Source organism: Sorex araneus, chromosome 1, assembly GCF_027595985.1.
Source record: "Sorex araneus isolate mSorAra2 chromosome 1, mSorAra2.pri, whole genome shotgun sequence".
Lineage (NCBI taxonomy): Eukaryota > Metazoa > Chordata > Mammalia > Eulipotyphla > Soricidae > Sorex > Sorex araneus.
In genome coordinates this window covers 403,087,288-403,107,326 of record NC_073302.1, presented here as the reverse complement: position 1 = coordinate 403,107,326, position 20,039 = coordinate 403,087,288, and the positions used below count along the sequence as shown (strand labels likewise).

General features: G+C 37.5%; 1 protein-coding gene across 3 annotated transcripts in view; it reads left to right on the top strand.

Moving 5' to 3' along the window:
* Nucleotides 1-20,039, top strand: part of RELN (reelin) — a 530,126-nt gene that overhangs the window by 291,362 nt on the left and 218,725 nt on the right. For all 3 annotated transcript variants that reach the window (XM_055133703.1, XM_055133707.1, XM_055133712.1), the window contains exons 9-10: nucleotides 4,575-4,671; nucleotides 7,474-7,714. In XM_055133703.1, coding sequence (XP_054989678.1) covers nucleotides 4,575-4,671; nucleotides 7,474-7,714 — 338 coding nt within the window. The remainder of the gene's footprint in view (nucleotides 1-4,574; nucleotides 4,672-7,473; nucleotides 7,715-20,039) is intronic.

Here is a 20,039-nt window from a genome sequence, read left to right as displayed (position 1 = left end):
TTTTATGGATCCTTAATCACTTGTTGCTTGTACACTTAGTTTGAATCACTGTATCAGTCATCCCGTTGATCATTGATTTGCTTGAGTGGGCGCCAGTAACGTCTCCATTTGTCCTAGCCCTGAGATTTTAGCAGCCTCTCTTTACTCCTTCCTAGCAGTGCTGCATTGGAGGCTCTTTTAGGGGTAAGGGAAATGAGACCCATCATTGTTACTGTATTTTGCATATGAATACACCACGGAGAGTTTGTCAGGCTCTGCCTTGCGGGCAGGATGCTCTCGATACCTTGCCAGGTTCTCCGAGAGGGAGAACTAGGCTATAAGAGGTCTCGCAGCGGCATTCGCTTATAGCTGCATTGCTTCCAGGAGCTTGTTTTATAGTCTCTGGATCTTGGCCATTGATGGGATTACACAGCCTCAGGGCAGTTTGTGGGTGTGACTGCCAAGCTACTGGAAAATGGGGGATCTGGGTGGAGGAGGCCAGTCCCAATCCGAGCAGGCTTGGAGATTTCAGCCCTGGGTCCCAAACACTTGGGTTCTTCTGCTGGTTCCATCATGCTTGAGGCTCATCCAAACGTGTGGAGAATGGCCTTGAGCATGGCTGTGGCTGGGTTCCGGAGGTCTTCGGCTGTCGGGGCTCTCCTTGGGAGAGGAGGGAAACTCAACCCGCCACCCTCTGAGGAGCCCCGGTGAAGATAGCCAGGTGTGGGGGCAAGAGACTCTGCATTGTTTTGAATAAAAATGAAAATATATAGACCATCTTTATTGACCTGTAAAAACTAACAAAAGTGTTTGAATTGCGAGAGTAGTGTAAGTTCACCAGTGGCTCTATAACAATAGTTTCAGAGTTGTGGTTCTCCCTTCCTTCAACAATTCTTTCGAATCTTAGCAAAATTTATACCTCACAGTAAAGGATTGCTACTGAAGGATAGAACAGATATATAAGTTAGAGATTTTTGATATTGGCATTTGGGTTTGTCTTCTGCTTTTAACTTTTAGCTTAGATAATTAATGATCTTTGATTTAAGACTGGAGAGAATGTGCTCTGCCAAGAGTGATTCCTGAGAGCAGAGCCAGGAGTAAGTAACCCCTGAGCATTATCGCTGGGTTCCGCCCAAAAAGCAACAACAACAACAACAAAAAAACAATGGGGATGAAGGAAAGGTACCTTTTACTGGGACCTTGCCTGTTACTGTCTCTTAATTGCACAGAGGTGCTGGAGGTGTATGGTCGATCTGCACCATGGCATCTAGGAGCTGTGCATTAGGCTCTTGGGCACGTAGACCATGATATATTTTTTCCTCCCCTTGTCCCAGAGAGACTAATCTTATTTTGCTAACTGAAGTCTATGTGCCAATGGGGTTGCAATTCAGAGAGGCTTAATGAAAGAAACGTTTCACCAAGAATTTTTGGAACAGTTATTCTCAGGGTGGGAGGGAGAAGTCATTTGTTCACAGGACTGGCACTGTTTAGGTGCAAGTAGACTCCAGGTGAGACAGCTACTCTGACCGGAAGGCATATTTCTGGTTATCGTTCGTCCTTTCATTTTTTAGGGACTTGGTTTATAGAAATGCTTTAAGTACTTGTGTGTTAAAAACAGAGGGAGTACATCAATGCCATTTAAATTATTCAGGCACCTTTAAACTTAGTTTTGAAATAAACTGATGCACTGTCAGGCATCATTCTTGTTTGTGTGGAAGTTCATGCCACATAATCCATGCCACAAATCCATTTCCAGCCTCACACTCTGCTATTTATTTAAAGCAGCTGCTTATGTAATGTAGAATTTATCAGTGATCGAATGGCATGAGGTAGGTCTACGTCTGAGGTCATGGTTGCTGAGTAATTTTCATTTGCATAGCCTTTCTTTCACCTGTATTTTGACTATGAGAATAAGTCTATGAAAACTGTTGTTTGGCCTTTTAGCACATTGCCAGCTTTGGCAGTGGCAGACTAGCTGGTGTTGTACTGAACATCACAGAAGTAAAATTAAATGGGTCTGATGAAAGTTTGGAACTTCTGAGTACTACAAATGTAAAAACCATCAACAGATGCCATTTGTTGAAATGAAGGCTCCTCTAGCAGATGTGTGAAAGTTAAACATAAATGCTCTATTTCTCTTTCTTTTGGTTCATTTGTTTTTAATATTATATAAAATCTTCTCTCGGTTACAAGAAATTTTGGCATATGTTTTATGGCTATTCTGGGCATTGGGAGAACTTTGGAATCATAGACACACTATGATTTATTAATGAATTCTTTAAGCATGTGCAAACAAATCCTTAAGAGCATATTAAAACTTTCTTTGGTTTTCATATTTCAAAAACTGAACATAATCGTGATAAATAATCACCAAATAGTCACAATGGAACAGGAATTTTTTTTAAAATTCCTTAATATTTTTGAACTATAATAGAATAATATCTATCATATCTCTAGTCGTTCTCATTCATTTAGGACTTGAACTTTCTGTGTGATATTTAAAATTTTCAATTTTTAACTTTAATTTCTCACATGTTGTCTCATCATTTAAATAACACACACACACACACACACACACACACACACACACACACACACGGAGAATGAGATTTTTGTTCCTCATTCAATTCAGTGACTTGCAAGCCATTTAAGGCAGTTCTTCTAAAGAATAGCCAGTACAGACCCTGGAGGCACTGAACACTCCAGGGACAGAAGCAGTTAAGGTGCAATTGGGGACCAGAGCGGGGAGGGGGACTGCTTTCTGATTGTTCACATACAGAAGGTAGGTTTTAAAAACAACTTGATTTTTAAGAATACACTTTAAAATGGGCTGGAGCAATAGCACAGCAGGTAGTGCATTTGCCTTGCACATGGCCAACCCAAGTTCAATTCCTCCGTCCCTCTTGGAGAGCCCATCAAGCTACAGAGAGAATCCCACCTGCATGGCAGAACCTGGCAAGCTACCTGTGGCGTATTTGATATGCCAAAAACAGTAACAAGTCTCACAATGGAGATGTTACTGGTGCCCGCTCGAGCAAATCGATGAGCAATGGGATGAGAGTGGCACTGATACAGTGATACACTTAAAAATAAGGTGGGGGGAGACAGAAAAAGGAAGAAAGAGTTCTGGGGGAGTGCTGAGTAATTTTTTTTTCTCTATAGCGTCAGTAGGCACAATAAGTGTGGAACCTCTGGCTGCAGTCATTATTGATTGCTAATAACTTGAGTCATAATGGCAATATTAAGTTTTATATTTAGCTCTTTTGGCATAAAACTGCATATTTTATACTTCAGTTTACTGGTTTATATATCTAAATGAGTAGGAAGTTCATACTTTTTACCTTTTTGTTCTGATGACTAGAATTGCCAAATGATATTAATCAGAATGAGTCACGAGAAGCTTCAGCATAGTTGGAAGAATTGAAAAACAATTAGCTAAGTATCTCAGTGCTTAGAAAATTACTGAAATGTTTATCAGGAAGATAATACATAATTTTACCTTTAAAAATTTATTATTGAATCACTGTGAGATAGATCTTTACAAAGCTGTTCGTGATTAGGAATCAGTCGTACAGAGTTCCAACACCCTTCGCTCCACCAATGTACATTTCCCAGCACCAGTGTCCCCAGTGTTCTTCCATTACCTCCCCCACCACACCCCCAGCCTTCCTCTCTGGCAGGCACCCTCTCTCCCTCTCTCTCTCTCTTTCTGTCTCTCTCTCTCTGTCTCTGTCTCTGTGTCTCTGTCTCTGTCTCTCTTTTTTTCTCTCTCTCTCTCTCCCTCCTTTTGGCATTGTGGTTTGCAATACAGATATTAAAAGATTATCCAGTTTATCTCTTTACCTACTTTTAACACTCAGTTCTTATCCAGTATGATCATTTCCAGCTATTATTGTCATACTGTTTCCTCCTCTATCTTTCCTACCCTCCGTCCCACACACACTTGAGGAAGAGTATCATGCTGAGTGAAATGAATCAGAAAGAAGGGACATAGAATGATTGCTTTTATTTGTGGTTGACTGTTGACTGTCTGTTGACTGTCATCCTGTTACTCATCGATTGGTTCGAGCGGGCACCAGTAACGTCTCTCATTGTGAGACTTATTGTTACTGTTTTTGGCATATCCAGTACACCACAGGTAGCTTTCCAGGCTCTGCCATGTGGGTGAGATACTCTCGGTAGCTTGCCAGGCTCTCCGAGAGGGGCGGAGGAATCGAATTCGGGTTGGCCGCGTGAAAGGCGAACGCCCTCCCGCTGTGCTATTGCTCCAGCCCTTATTTGTGGTATATAAAAATATAGATATAGTAGAAGACATATCCACAGCCAGGGAAAACAGGGTCTAGGAGGACAGGTCAATGATTGGAATTTTTATCTTTTTTAAAAAATATATTTTTTAAATGAATCACCATGAAACACAGTTACAAACTTACAAACTTTTGTGTTTATGTTTTAGTCATACAATGATTGAATACCATCCCTCTTCCAGTGCCCATTTTCTATCATCAATGTTCCCAGTATGCCTTCCGCCACCCCCACTCCTTCCCACAATTTTTACCTTTTCTTAACACTGAAATTTTTGTTATTGTTATTTGCAGGTTCAGGCTCATGTCGCTTTAGTTACTCGGATCCCAACATCATTGTTTCATATGCCAAGAATAATACTGCAGACTGGATTCAGCTTGAGAATCTCAGGTTTGTAATCATTTACAGTATTTTCTCAAATTCTGGTGCAAGTTGGTTTTTCCCCTGTTTTCTTCATTATACCAGACTTTATCTTCATGGTTAAAAGTAGTCTAGTTGTTCATTAGTTTGAATTTTATGGGATTCACCTGTCTTACTTGAAGAAAATATAATTAAGTGACATTTTCCACTCACAGAATTATTTTGTCAGTAATAATGAACTTCTAGTTTTGTTAAAAGAATATTTAGGGCCAAAATCTTAATGATGACATTCTTCACAAAATCATATCTCTAGGTGACTGGGCTCTGGCTTGGTTTATAATCTTAGAGACATATTCAGGTTATCAATTAAATTTTTTCCACTCTGTGCTGTTAATGAGTTCATAAGCTCTGCATCTTTTACATCTTATCTCTAGTTCTAATATTTCCCTTCTTTCACAGATTCTATTATTGTAATTGTGGCACTACTTGTAATTGTTTGTTCTTTTCCTTTTATTTTAAAACTGATGCTTGAAGAAGTTCAAGTTAAAAAAGGGAAATTGGTTAAGTAAGCAAAACTCTTTGATTCACTACTTATACATCGTTCAGTTTTGAAACTGAATTAAAAATGGATGCTTACTTTCAGGCACTGTACAGTAGAAAAGAGAAGAATTATCTTAAAATTTTATGAAGTTTTTATTCTGATTGATTTAGTTATAAATCAGCATAACCCACATAGAAAATTTTATATTCATTCTGTGATACTTTTCTATATTATTTTCCTTTCCATATATCTGTATTGAAAAAATCGCGATTTATTTAGGTGAAAAAAATATTAAGTTTCCAGCTTTTGAAAACCAACTATCCAAAGTTTCCAGTAGTATTCAAAATGCCAATCAAAACAGCACTGGGCAAAGTGGTTCTAACTCATGGAATCTAATACATTGTCTGCCTCAGTGGAGAGTAACATGTAACTTATAGACTACTGATACACTGCAGCCTCTGACATACTATGCCAGTTTTATAACAGCATTTCCCATTTATTTTAATTTCTACTTGTTAATATGGGCTGGAGAGATAGCACAGCGGGTAGGGCATTTGCCTTGCATGCAGCCGACCCAGGTTCGATTCCTCCATCCCTCTCGGAGAGCCCGGCAAGCTACCAAGAGTATCTTGCCCACAGGGCAGAACCTGGCAAGCTCCCCATGGTGTATTTGATATGGCAAAAACAGTAACAACAAGTCTCACTTGGAGACGTTACTGGTGCCTGCTAAAGCAAATTGATGAGCAACGAGATGACAGTGATACAGTGATATAGTTGTTAATATGAAAGTATATTCATATAAAATAATTATTAATATAAGTGGCCATAATATAAGAAAGCAGTGTAATATTGAAAAAATATATTCATACATTTTCTCTAAGAATTACTTAATATGGTTTAGGTAAGTTATAGTAGCTCTTTCTTGATGGGAAACAAAACTGAATGATTTTGACATGGCGAACACTCTATTCGTGTATTTATGTAGCATAAAAAGCACATAATTCAGTAATTATATTGATTGGGGGTGGAGGAGTGGGAGAGTTGGAACCATACCCAGTGGTACTTAGGGCTTACTCCTGACTCCGTGCTCAGGGATCACTCCTGGGAGACTCAGAGGACGATATCGGGTGCCAAGGATCAAGTCTGGGTCAGTTAGGCAAATGCCCTACACCACTGTCACTCCAGCCTCTGCATGGAATTTTTAAAAACTAAATCAGACTTTCACTTTCAAGCCACGAAACAACTTTCATTCATTTGTGCTTACTATTAGTGATCAGTGTGAACTTAATTTTAATTACTTCTTAAAACTAAAATATATAATTTTTGTTGCTTTAAAATCCTTTTAAAATGAAAAACATAATCATCATAACATATTTTAAAAGAAAAGACCCACTGACTACCCCCAAAGGTAAGGTACGCCATCTATAACCTACACTGACACTTCTACGAATATATATGTGCTTCACCTGATGAATAAGAACTATGTCTTTTCCCTAGATCTTTCAAAACTGATTTATAGTCAGTCAAGGGTACTACTAGTTTGCATTTTAGTGCCACTTTTAATCTTGCCGACAGCAATCATTTTTGCTATAGCAGGTTTCTACTTAGTTAGAGTAAAATTTTAATAAAATATTTATTATATAATAGAAAGAGTTTAAGTTCTGAAAGACAAAATATAAAAGTCAAATTATTGTCTTATATTATATTTTAAAGATTGATAAACATGAATTTTTAAATAATTCTTAATAAGCATATTGAACTCACATAGCAAATATCACATTTTATGCAGACTAAACAATCAAAATGTATTTGATTACTTGAAATAAAAATAACTATTATGTAAAGACTAATTATGGAACCTAACATATAATAATCTCTAATTGAAGAAAAAAATTTAGGAAAGGGTCAGCAGTAAGAATAAAGATTGTCCAGTTTTTCTTTCTTTGTTTTTAAGTAAGATGAGTAGTTTTCTCCTGTATTCCCAGGCCATCCTGAATATTCTTTGATTTCTTTATAGGGGTAATTGCATACGCACATTCCTCTTGTAAAGCTCTCTTAAAAGAAAAAACTGTTAAAGGCATTCAATATTTAATCTTCCATCATTGTATACATCTTACTAAACTGTACACATTAAACAATTTATCGATTGCAGATTATATTTGTCGAATAGTTAATGAAACTATAATCTTAAGACATGACGTTGATTTATAACAAATGAAAAGTGGGCATGATTGAACTTTATTGCAGCATCAATTATACCTTACACATTCCTGTCTCACCCTATGTTCCAGAGCCCCTTCCAATGTCAGTACAATCATCCATATCCTCTACCTCCCTGAAGATGCCAAAGGAGAGAATGTTCAGTTTCAATGGAAGCAGGAAAATCTTCGTGTAGGTGAAGTGTATGAAGCCTGCTGGGCCTTAGACAACATCCTCGTCATCAATTCAGCTCACAGACAAGTCATCTTAGAAGATAGTCTTGATCCAGTAGACACGGGCAACTGGCTTTTCTTCCCAGGAGCTACAGTAAAGGTTTGCTTTCTCTTTTTTTCCTTCTCCTCCTTCTAGAAACTAAAATTTAGTTTATCAAATTGTTCAAGGATAACTATTTTATAAAAATCACTAAAGAAAAAAGCAACATTCTTACTTACCCTTGGAAAGTTGTTAATACTAATAATTTATTTGTTCACTGTTTGAACAAGGTTTTTTTGAGGATATACTGCACCAAGTGCAGGGCAGAACCATAAAAGACATGTTTCTTCACTTCACATGCTATCCAATTAGTTGGGCAATTGGACATGTCAGCATGCAAATACAAAACGGAATTGTGGTGTGCTGGGAAACTTTAAAGAGCTGTATAAATCCAACATACAGTACAAAATCCAGACTTGAGAAATTAAGAAGTCTGTGTAGAGCAGGGCATCCATGCATACTGGATGGTAACTTGGAGCCAGACAGGAGTAACAGTTTATCTAGCAAACCAGAGGTCTTAGACAGTGTTCAAATAGTTACCTAACAGATTTAGAATTGAGACTGTTATGATGAGCTGTGGTGGTTAAGTCTGGATGGGGTTTGTGGCAAGAACTTAAAGGTCTTGCATGCTAATGTTGAGTTTATGATCTGAAAGGGAATCAGTGAAGGACTTTACTTCAAGGCCAGTATTATTTGATCTTTGAAATATCCCTTTGAAGATTGAAAATGGAATGAATGGGTAATACTGTAAGCATGGAAACCATAGTTTTGTGGGAGATTGCGCTGTTTGAATTATGGGGAAGAAGATGAAAAGTAGGTGTGAATTTTCAGAAGATTTTTGCAGAGGAAATAGAAAAGGTTGGGGCATGGTTAAGATGATGAAGCAGTGATAGGCGTTGAACACAGTTGGACAGACAGTGATGCCACTGGTGTAGAATGAAGGAATACATTGGTTTGCACGTATAGATGAATCCACTTTGGACATACTGATCTCAATAATCTAGAGGCAAACTAGTGGAAATACTTAGTGGGTTTAGAATGTTTGATGAATGTGATAAATCATATCCAAATTTGGTAGTTATCAGCATCTTGAAAGGCAGTTATCAATTTCATTTAAACTGAAATCATGGGATTGTCTGCCTACAAAGTGTTTGAGATTAAAAAAAAAGTGTATACAAGCAACATAAAAAATGACCTGAGGAGTCCCTGAGTCACCGCCCACGAACGGTCCCTCCAGCTACTGATCAAGCTGCTTAATGGCCATGATCCCAGAGACTCACAAACGAATATCAGAACCCAGCAACTTTTGGCAGAAATCCCTCCAGGTGTAATTATTAAAATTTCAGAATTCCAAAACATCATATGCTATTCATAATCAGCAATAGAAAACAAATTGTCTAATATTGCCTTCTCCGCAGTCTGAGTGTTGGGGGGAATTCCCAAATAATAATGTGGGTCTGTTGTTGAAATATTGAATGTAATAAAGGTGTGAAGAGATTAATGTGGAAATCATCTACTACACAGGTTGGGGGGCTGTGGGACGGGGGGCATACTGAAGATTTTGGTGGTGGAAATGTGCACTGGTGAAGGGACAGGTGTTTCATTATTGTATGACTGAGACTTAAACCCAAAAGCTTTGTAACTGTTCTCATGGTGATTCAATAAATTAATTTATATTAAAAAATGACCTGAATATTCAGCTAAACACTCTCAAATTCTCAGGAGATGAAAATAAGGTACAAATACAGCTTAGAGAATCCTTTAATGTTACTCTGATGCAGAGTTGTGCTGCATGGGAATGAATTCACAGGAGGAGAAATGAATAGAATACAAAGATCTAAGGTATTCACCTCCTCATAATAATTTATTTGAATTCTAAAAGAAGTTTCAAGACAATTTAGAAAACCTCTGACATGCCCCAAAAACACTAAACTCTAGACATTTGGCTTAGGTCTGATGAAATCACACCAATTGACTGGCTTTAGGATTAAACATCTATGCTTGCTGTGAGGAGAAAACAAAACTTCTTGAAAATAAATTTTGACAAAAGTCCACTTAAAGAGAGTGCCTGAATTCCCTTCATATAGAAGGGCGCAGGTGTAGGAAAGAAATTCTATAGAGATACTCCACATCATAGTTTCCTGTCACTTGGTTCAAGGATTCCTGCTGTCATTGTTCAGCATTACCAAGAAGATTCATAAGCTCAGGAAACACATGGAGACCTCGGGGCCTGGGATCCATATCTTTTCCCATGATAGTCGTTTATCATTTGATCTCAGTGCCCTTTACTACATAAGTTTACTTTTTTATGCCTCGTTTTGCAGATCATTATACTAATTTAATTAGCTATTTGGCTTTTTAATGCAGTGCACTTTGGTACTGCCCGTGATAAAAATGCATGAAATGTGGTTTTGCTTCAGTGGTAATTTTAATTAAATTACAACTTTGTGTGTTAAATACTTTTGCCTTGTGGTTCCTCTTCTTACTCATAAGATTGCCAGTACATATTTGAGATTTGTTCACTGACCTAAGCTTACTTAAAAAAAAAAAAAAGCATTGTAGTAATCATTTCTATCTTTATACTTGTCTTGGTTATCAGTGAGAAAAAATTTCTATGATTTTTCTTTTAAAAACGCAGGTAATGCAAAAATAATTTTACACTGTCTTTTAGACCTATTTATATGACCACTCTTTCACTTTGGGCTGGAGCGATAGCATAACAGGTAGGGCGCTTGCCTTGCACACAGCTGACCCGGGTTTGATTCCTCCACCCCTCTCGGAGAGCCTGGCAAGCTACCGAGAGTATCTAGCCTGCACAGCAGAGCCTGGCAAGCTCCCGTGGAGTATTCAATATGCCAAAACCAGTAACAACAAGTCTCACAATGGAGACGTTACTGGTGCCCGCTTCAGCAAATTGATGAGCAACAAGATGACAGTGACAGTGACTGGCTCAAATACTTTCTGGCTCAAATATCCAATCACGGGGGGAAACATTGCTCTTGCCAAATGATTTGTAGTCCAGGAGAAAAATCTTTTCATTTAAACTCTATGCAAATTCTTTATCAAATGCTGTTTCTTGGTGTTCTCTGACATAAAAACTGAATTTTATCAACCAGAAAGTATATCTCAGTGTTCCTGTATGTTTCAGAAAATGTTTTGATCATTGCATTACTTTGAATCTTGTTTGTTCAAATTTCATATCTTTTTTGTGTTTATTAAAATTCTCCAAGATGTTTACAGTTAACCAAATGTGATTTTAATCAGAGCCAAGAAAGGGTGTTCAGTTACAAAGTAGTTTATTCGAGGAAAAATTTGCAAGCACAGAAGATCCTTTTCAGCATAGTAGGAATAGATTAATTTTTTTTAATTGAGCACTTATTATTCTTGCCATTTACGGTTGCAGGTATGTATGTACTCACCTACACACAGGATATTAATCATCTAATGTAAATTTGGTCCGTTTACACCTATAAAGAAGGTAGTATATCAACTCCATTTTTACCCATGTAGAAAGAGAACCTAGGGGAATTGAGTAACTTATGCAAATTTATACTTCTCAGCAGCGTCAGAGCTAGGATTCAGATACTGGAGTCTGACTTCAGATCACTTGATCTCAATCACTACCTGACTTAGCTGTTGCTCATGGCAGTCTATATGTCATATAGACTGACATACTTCCTGTGTGTCCCATATATTTTCCCAAACCCTCTTTGTTAAACTATTTGGAATTTTCTTTTTTCTCTCTCTCTTTAGCAAAAGGTTAAAAGATCTGTGATGTTTTCTTATTTGTCTTTTTTTATTTCTTGATATTATTCCAGCTCTGTTCCATTTGTATCACACATCCAATTTTTCATATGACTGATTTTTAGACATTTGAACTTAGAAAGTGCAGATCAAACACTGGCTGCTTACCTCTCTTCCACTTTGTAACAATTTACTTGTTTTTTTCAGTCCTAGTGACTGCTCTACCCTCAGAAGTTGGTTGCTAGGACCCAGGGATATGGTTTAGCAGTAGTTCACCTGCCTGGCAGAATGAGGCCAAGTGTTCGCCCCTTATGCACCCCACATGCTGAGTGCAGTCCTGATAGCTCTGCGTTTGTGATTTCCCAACAGCACAGTTGAGTGTCCATTCCCTAGTGAGCACCACAGGCAAAGTGTGTGCAAAGTGAACTTACTTAAAGAGATATAAATATTAAAATATTTCCCACATGATGAGTGCAGTCATGATGTCTCTGCATTTGTGAGTTCCCAATGCCACAGTTCAGTTTCCATACCTTAGCGAGCACCACAGGCAAAGTGTGTGCAAAGTGAACTTAAAGAAATATGAGTATTAAAATATTTTCCGTAGGGAGAGAGTGTCCATTTGCAGTTCCCTACACTGAAAGTGAAGTGGAGGAGGTAATGAGATGATAAAGCAAATCAACAGTGTGATGGTAGCAGATTGCCTATGACAAAGATGTTAGAACCAAAGATAGTACAAAAGAGGGGTTATTCATGGTATATAACCATTGGGTTGAATAAGTAGAGCCTGGAGTGAGGGCTGGCGATGGAAAACACATTCATCCTTTTCCTGTGACCTCCACTCTGACAGCTTCTTTCACTCCACCCTCTGCCCAAGGGCAGGTTCCGGGGCTGCTGTGGACCAAAAAGGTCATCCAGTCTTCTCAATTTCCCCAAAGCCTAGTTTTTAATAGCAACTCTAATTAACTGTAGTTACCAGCACAGAGAAAACGCCATACTTCATTCATAGCTTCTCCCCAGATTAAGGTTTGCTCCTTATCCCGCTTCGTGACCCCCACCAAGTATTAGACTCTGAACTCTCTGAGGCTAAAAGCCAGACCAAGAAGAACCAGAGGCAGATATTATTGTGACCCAGAATTGCTCAATCCCTCAGAATGACAAATGATCAAATCTGGCTCTTTCTTGAATCTACCGTAAGCTCCTTGGAAATATCTCTACTCCTCGGCAGATGTAGAAACTCTCACCTCAAGTTCCCCACTGTATCTGTCTGGCTGTGTTTGCTTCCATTCCTTGTCATTGGCCTGTGACTAATTATTGCAATCTTTTTCTGCTGAGAGTTCCTTTCCCTTCAAGGGGGCTCTTGGAGTTGAATCTTGGGTAAACTAATCTATTGTGTGCACATGGACTCAAGCCTAGCCTGGGGCAAGCATTCATCTTGAGTTCATCATTGGGAGAAGAGAGGAAGAGTTTATTGCCTATGGTTTCCACTTGTTACTGAGATGCCTGCCAGGCACCTCTTGAGCTCTTCTAATTCATGCCCACACAGTGTGCCCTGTATGTGGTATTCCAGAACTCCTGTACACTAGGCTGGAGGTAAGGAAAATCTCTTTCTCTGATAGGGTGGGACTCACTCTCCTCAACAGCCTTCTAAAATCTCTACGCTGTCCAAGCCCACCCACATGAACTTAAAGCTTCTGAGTGAATTACTGAGCCATTTTACCACTTTGTATGCTCTGTCCTTTTACCTGGACATATTTGTAATGTGGATGGTTCTCAGTGGTTTTTATCGGCAATTCAACCAAAACTGATACTAAACTAGTTTTTATCATTGTTTTCCTGTATACATGCTTCTATATAAAGCATTGCTTTATGCTGATTCATGTTTCTGTCTACTCTTTTAGTACTCTAGCTTCTTAAGCTCAAAGACCAAGTCAATCAGTTTTGAATCCTCAGTGTTTGACACATGAGAGATTGTTGGTAGCTGTTAAGTAAATGGATAAAAATCTGGGAAAGGAAAAACAAGATCTGTTTTATGGAGGGAAAGAGAAGTTTTCTATCTAGTGACAAATGAAAGGGAGCTGAGAATATTGTGACTGGGATAGGATAAAGCATGGCTGATAAGAAAATGGCTTCACTGTTTGGATTGAAATCTCGGCTCTGCCACTTATTAGCTACATGGTCATTTAGACTTTCAGTTTCTCAGTGTCCTCACCTATAATAAGAATAATAGTAGTTTCCTCCTCATTTTGTGATTATTAGGTAAGAAGGTGAAAATCAGTATAACAGTTTCCAGCACATAGAAAGGACTTAATAAGTGCTTCTTTTTATTGAAAACTTTGGGAACAAATAGACTTTGTAAAGGAAGCAAATATAGAATGAGTTAATAGAAAGCAAAGGATTAACCTGATGGTTCAATTCTGTGAGAGAAAATATTATTGTGTGAGAGGAAAGTAGAGATTTCACACATCTTCAGCCTCATATGTCATTAGAGTCACAAAAAAAGTAAAATGCATTAAATTGATTATATTAGACACATATATTCCTCATACATATCAAAGAAAAATAGTACAAGTAGAGCACTTGTACTCTAGAGAGATAGTACAAGTAGAGCACTTCTCTTTTGTAACCTGACACACATCAGGAGTTATACCCCCAAATGCAGAGCCAACAGAGAGCTCTGAGAACAGAGGAAAGAAGGAAGGAAGGAAGGAAGGAAGGAAGGAAGGAAGGAAGGAAGGAAGGAAGGAAGGAAGGAAGGAAGGAAGGAAGGAAGGAAGGAAGGAAGGAAGGAAGGAAGGAAGGAAGAACTATGTTGGCCATTCATGTAATTGAAGCTACTTAAAATAGTTTTCACTATTTCACTATAAACAAAATATATATTTTAAGGGCTACTTATCATTTAAAAAGGAGCTACAGCATCATAAGTATATAAAATGGCCAGCTAATGATCTAGAAAATAATGTTTGAGTGTGGAAGACCAAATCTGAAAGATTAAAATGAGTCATGGGTATTCACAATCTGTGTTCTCCTTCATTTCCTTTTTCCCATTTCTTTAGGAATATTCCATTTACTCCATCTGAGCTTGTAATAGTTTATCTCAAGGAGTGCAAAATCACATAAAATCAAACGAAGTAATTAGCTTAAAGAGTTTTTGTGGCCTTTACAATTGCAATTATAGGTGGCTATTTAAATCTGCCTTGGATTATTAGAAACCCTTTACTATATGTTGGCCTGTTCATACTTAATAGAAATAGATGTATAATGATAACACCTTATAATGTTAAACTTGCACTTACATTTGTTGTGCTTTTTATTTGGAGTTAGTAAGCTCAGGTCGGATTAAAAGGGTTATAGACTTAATACATTCTTTCTCTATAGCCATCTATATATCTTATCATTTCTCCTAAGAGAAATAATATTTATTTCATGGCCTTGCCTGACTCATCTTAAATGTTTTTGTGGAGAACTTACTCATATGGTAGAAATATGATGGCTTCTTTTATTTCCTGTGAATCCCTATGTAGCCGTTTGTTCACAGTCAAGTAAGTGGAGATCTGAATGCCTATATATATATATATATATATTGCTCCAAGTCAGAAAGCTCCCCAAAGCACGCCCCTCCTTAGCAGTCTCCCTGTAAGAGTACATGGACTCAGCAATGCAGAGCCTGAAACCTATTCTATATTGAATCATCTGTTTTATAGGTTACATAATTTTTGCCTTTTTTCATAGAATATTGCATGCTTTTTTTTGTATATGATTTCTGGATAAGTTTTGTTATCTGTGTGCCAGTTGTTCCTACTTTTTAAAATTAATTTATTTATTTTATGAGTTACTTCACAATATTTGATTACAATTAATATTCAAACACAAATCCTGGGGCTGGAGCAAAAGCACAGTGGGTAGGGCGTTTGCCTTGCATGTGGTCGACCCGGGTTCAATTCCCAGCATCCCATAGGGTCCCCTGAGCACTGCCAGGAGTAACCCCTGTGCATCGCCAGGTGTGACCCAAAAAAGAAAAAAAAAGAAAAAAACACCAATCCCACCACCATTATACCTTCCCACCACCAAATTTGGGATATTTCCATCCCAAGCCCCAAGCCCTGTACCAAAACACAAATGAAAGAATATATTTTGTATTGTTTGTTATGAAGAGCTGCTGAACATGCTTACAAAAGTGTTCATATAGAAAACAGTGTGAAGATTGTTCTGTTTTGGCAGAAGGAGCCATTAAGACATTCTATAGGATATCACTAACATGTTAAAATTTAGGTAATATGAGCTTTGGCATATATATCTGAAAATATGTATATAGGCATATATATATATATATTTCCCTCTGTAATTTGTTGCCTACTGACTGAACCCCATCAAATATGGTGTGGTAATTATGGAAAATGAGTAAGGAGTGTCGTATGATCTGTTGTGTGGCCACTTTTGCAGCTGTGTAGTCCAGGAATATGTTCACTGCTTCCGGGTGCCAGTGAGCCCAGAGCCTAGGTCAAAAAGTTCCACATTACCTGGGTTTCGTGGGACTTAACTCATGTGTGAAGTTTGGCCCAAACGTGTGGAAAGCAGCTTGGAGTGTGGCAGTGGTTGGGTTGTGGAGGTCTGCTTCCAGGGCTGGGTCCCTTGAGGTGGGGAGGGCTCTCACCCGCCCCTCTCTGGGGCACCCCAAGCGAAAACAGCCTGGCACAAAGTCCGGTGGCATGGTTATGGGAGCCTCATTTTATGCTCCCTTCCAGGAGAAGCAGCTGTGATGTTCCTACTTTTAACATGCAGATCATATTCTGCTGGTTCCTCATTTGCAAATGTGAGTCTTGCTGCCATGGCCACTGTCCCATGGCATCTCTTTATCAGGTGACTGAGTGTTTATGCCATTTTTAAGAAAAAAATTGCACAGAAATCCAGTCTGAACTTGGGTTATGAATTATCTCAGGGAAACTTCTGGCAGCCCAGGTCTGAGACTGGTCTTGGTTCTACCTTCAAAGGTTAAGGAAAATTAACTTGATATCATTGGCCCCTTTCATTTAAGACAAAAATATCAGATATTAAGCACTTTACCTGGTAGGAGTCTCATCTAGGAAGTGAATTTACATTAGCATAGATACTAGATAGTAATAATAATATTAGGGCTGACGAGGAATAAATAAGCCTAGAGCATGTCATGCATATGGACGGCCCAAGTTCAGTCCCTACTTCTGCATGGTTCCATGAAGTACAAAGCACAGAGGTTGGAGTATCACCGAAACACCACCAAGTGTATCCCCCAAAACAAATAAGAATAATTGTTAGGATACATAATAGTAATGGCATTATTTGTAACAGTAGTGATGACAATAATGTCATTCTACAAGTGCTTTATAGGCACTAAAACTACAAAGAAGGCAGTTACCCAAGTTCTCTAGGTACAGTATATAAATCTGTACAGACCCTGAATGCTTAGTATAAGTGTTCAGTTTCCCTTAGTCATTCCTGAAATATCTGTACATGTTAATCAGTCATCTCTTTCTGGTTCCTCAAAACTATATCCTCAATCTGAGGATACCCTTGATTTAAAGTTAAAAAAAAAAACAACTAAATAGAAGCTACTAGAAGCTTGGCAATTACCTGCTTTCCATGACTCACTATCTACAAGGATTAGTAAAATGTTCAGAACAGCACCCAGGAATAAATTATTTGGAAAAAAATTGGGCACATTTTTAGTTTTATTTTTGTTCTTTGTTTTCCTCTTTTTTTTTCAATAGTGTGGTAAGCAGGGTTTCCAAATGGCTCAGTGCACCACGAATTGAATGTTGGTCAAACAGAATTATCAGTTTGATTATGTACTCCCACCTTTGGTGCCTGCCAAAATTTGTAGTTTGAAAGCATGAAGGATGCATAATTTTTCGATATCTGAGTGTTGGTATGTATTAGGCAGCATTTGCTTCACCATTAATAAATGTGTGTATCTACTCAGCAAGCCTGGTTCCCCTCACCTTGCAGAAGCATAAATCACTGGCTCTGTCAACTCTGGAATTGACCCACAGATTAAATGCAGATCACTGTGAGATATATACTATTCCATGTCTTTTTTTATTTTAAAGAAATCTTACCACTCCAGTTGCTGTCTGTGCCTGCTAATCTTTATTATTACTATTATTATTATTATTATTATTATTATTATTTCCTATTGTCTAACTTCATTGTATGACTAGCAAAGAATTTCCAATGACTCCTGCACTTTTATGTCAGCATGTACTGAGAGTAAATCAATGCTAAACATCAGATTCTGTTACAAAGATTTGCCTTTAGGACAGGGCATGATTTGATCACATCTTTTAAAAGTATTTTAAAATATCCTTTTAAAAGTATTTGTTAAAATTTGCAAATTTATGACAAAGACATAAAGTAACTAAGGATAGCAAATTAGAAGGGTTCTATCTTAATATCTTCTTGTAGTGCTTCTAGTTAAACAGATTGCTTTTCTTTTACCTCATTTGATATTGATAAATATCAATTTTCCTAGTTTAACAAATGCCAAAATACCTTAAGAAGACAGTAACTGTTAAGTAAATCAACAACACTTTAAAGGGAAGCAGCAAGTTAGAATAAGAAAATCTATTAATTTTTTGTAGCTCATGTTTACAATATTCTTTGACCCAGTAGACACAAGGCAGATCTACAGTTCTGAATAGGAATTGGGTCTTTCATTTTGAGATTCTGCTATTACCTATCAAATGCTATTGTCATAAATTATTAAATATCATTGAATTTTGCAAATTCAGTAGTAGCAGGGGAAATGTCATTGTGTTCAGATTACTTTAAAACTAGAAATTAATTTGTCTGAAAAATGTAAAGTCTTAACACAAATTGAGGCTAATGCAAAAACAAAAACAAGTTGTGAAAGGGCTGATCACACTCAAAACAGAATTCATTTTAAAATATACTTTGGAGGGAAATAATCTTTCGGCACAGCAGCAATACTTGCTTACTATAATTGTGTTATTTTCCAGAAATTGGACATCTAGAAAAAAAATCCATTCAATGACCTTTTTCCCATAGGACATAAGGGAAAATAGAAAGAAATCAGATGTGATTTTTCAAATATATGCTTTACAAATCGCTCTACTGGAAACTGGTCTGTAACTTGAGGGATTTGAGCACTAGCTTTCTAATGAGGATAAACCTAAGCTCAGTACGACTTGTGGCTAGTTCATGTTCCCATGTCCTTTCCCATTAAGAATCGGAATGTTAACTATGATTTCCTGGCCAGATTCCAGCATGGTTAATTGCATGCTGTCTACCTAAATTCCCTTTGCTTGGGATGTTCTTCACTCTGGATTGCATTGCTCTTATTGTCATGTTCCCCCCAAGAGGTGGGTACATGATATCATAGAATGAGCCAGAATATAATTTATTAAACTAATAAGAATACTTTGGGGATGAGGGGTTAAACATAAGTAGTGTGCTTTTCACAATTCCCACCCGACATGGCCTATTTGTTCAGTAATTAATGTGGAAGAGTATAAGTAAAACATGGAATCAAGCCAAATCGCCAATGCAAGAGTGACAATAATATGGGAACAGATGATTCTGATAAATTTTACTGAATGTAATCATTCAAATAAGCCTCCAGAGCCTGTGTGCGTATTGCACCTTCTTTTTGTTCTTGGTCTGAAGCTGACACATTTAATCACTGATTATGTTAACACTATATTCAATAAGCAAAATTAATTTTATACTTTATGAACATCATAAATATAATAAGTTTCTCTCATCTTTGTACCCAGCATAGCACACAATAACTTGCATAATGACATTCATTAAGGAAAGGTTTGTTAAATGAATGAATGAAGATGCAGGCAAAAAAGGAGAGTATTTGCACCGATTTCCTAAGATTCACCATGTTTTAGAGTAGATATGGTACCTTAAAATAGCTCATCTAATTCTTACAATTACCTCTGTTTTACAGATGGAAAAACAGTCTGAGAGGTCAAATGGGTGCCTACAAATCAAACTTCAATTTCTCAAGCCAAATATTTCTTGTTCTAAAGCTTGGCCCTAATATTCCTCAGTATCCTGCACTCTCCTGCTCTCTTCCTGATTTTCTCTGAGCACAGAGAAACCTGAAAGCCTCATCCACTGTGAAAGTCAAGTTTATCCTTATACACAAGGTTAACAATGGCCCTGTGGAATTTTACACTGCTATTCTTCCTCTCATTAATCCAATCCAAATCTGTCACTATTGCCATTTTAAAGTTGTCATCACTATTGCCAGATAATTATACACTTGTCATAAAATATACCATAAATGGAATCTTTATGAATCTTAGTACAAGTGGTTCAAGTGGGGATGTTTAATGAATTCAGAAAATAATGAGAAATAAATACTCTTTAAGCTCCCTAAAATTCAGTCACCAAGGTTGAATCTATTGTGTTGACTAGAGAAAATGCACTTCAGACCTACAGCACCTGGACTGTGTTCATAGCCAAGTTTTCAGCTTTTTAGCTGGCATTAAATTACCTAGAAACTGAATGCATGGAAAATGACAGAAATTCATTTTGCCTCATGAGAGAAATCATTCTCTCCCCAGTTTAATTTTTTTCGATCATGGCAAAGTCTGTATCTTTAAAGATCATTGAACCAGGATGTAGGAAATAA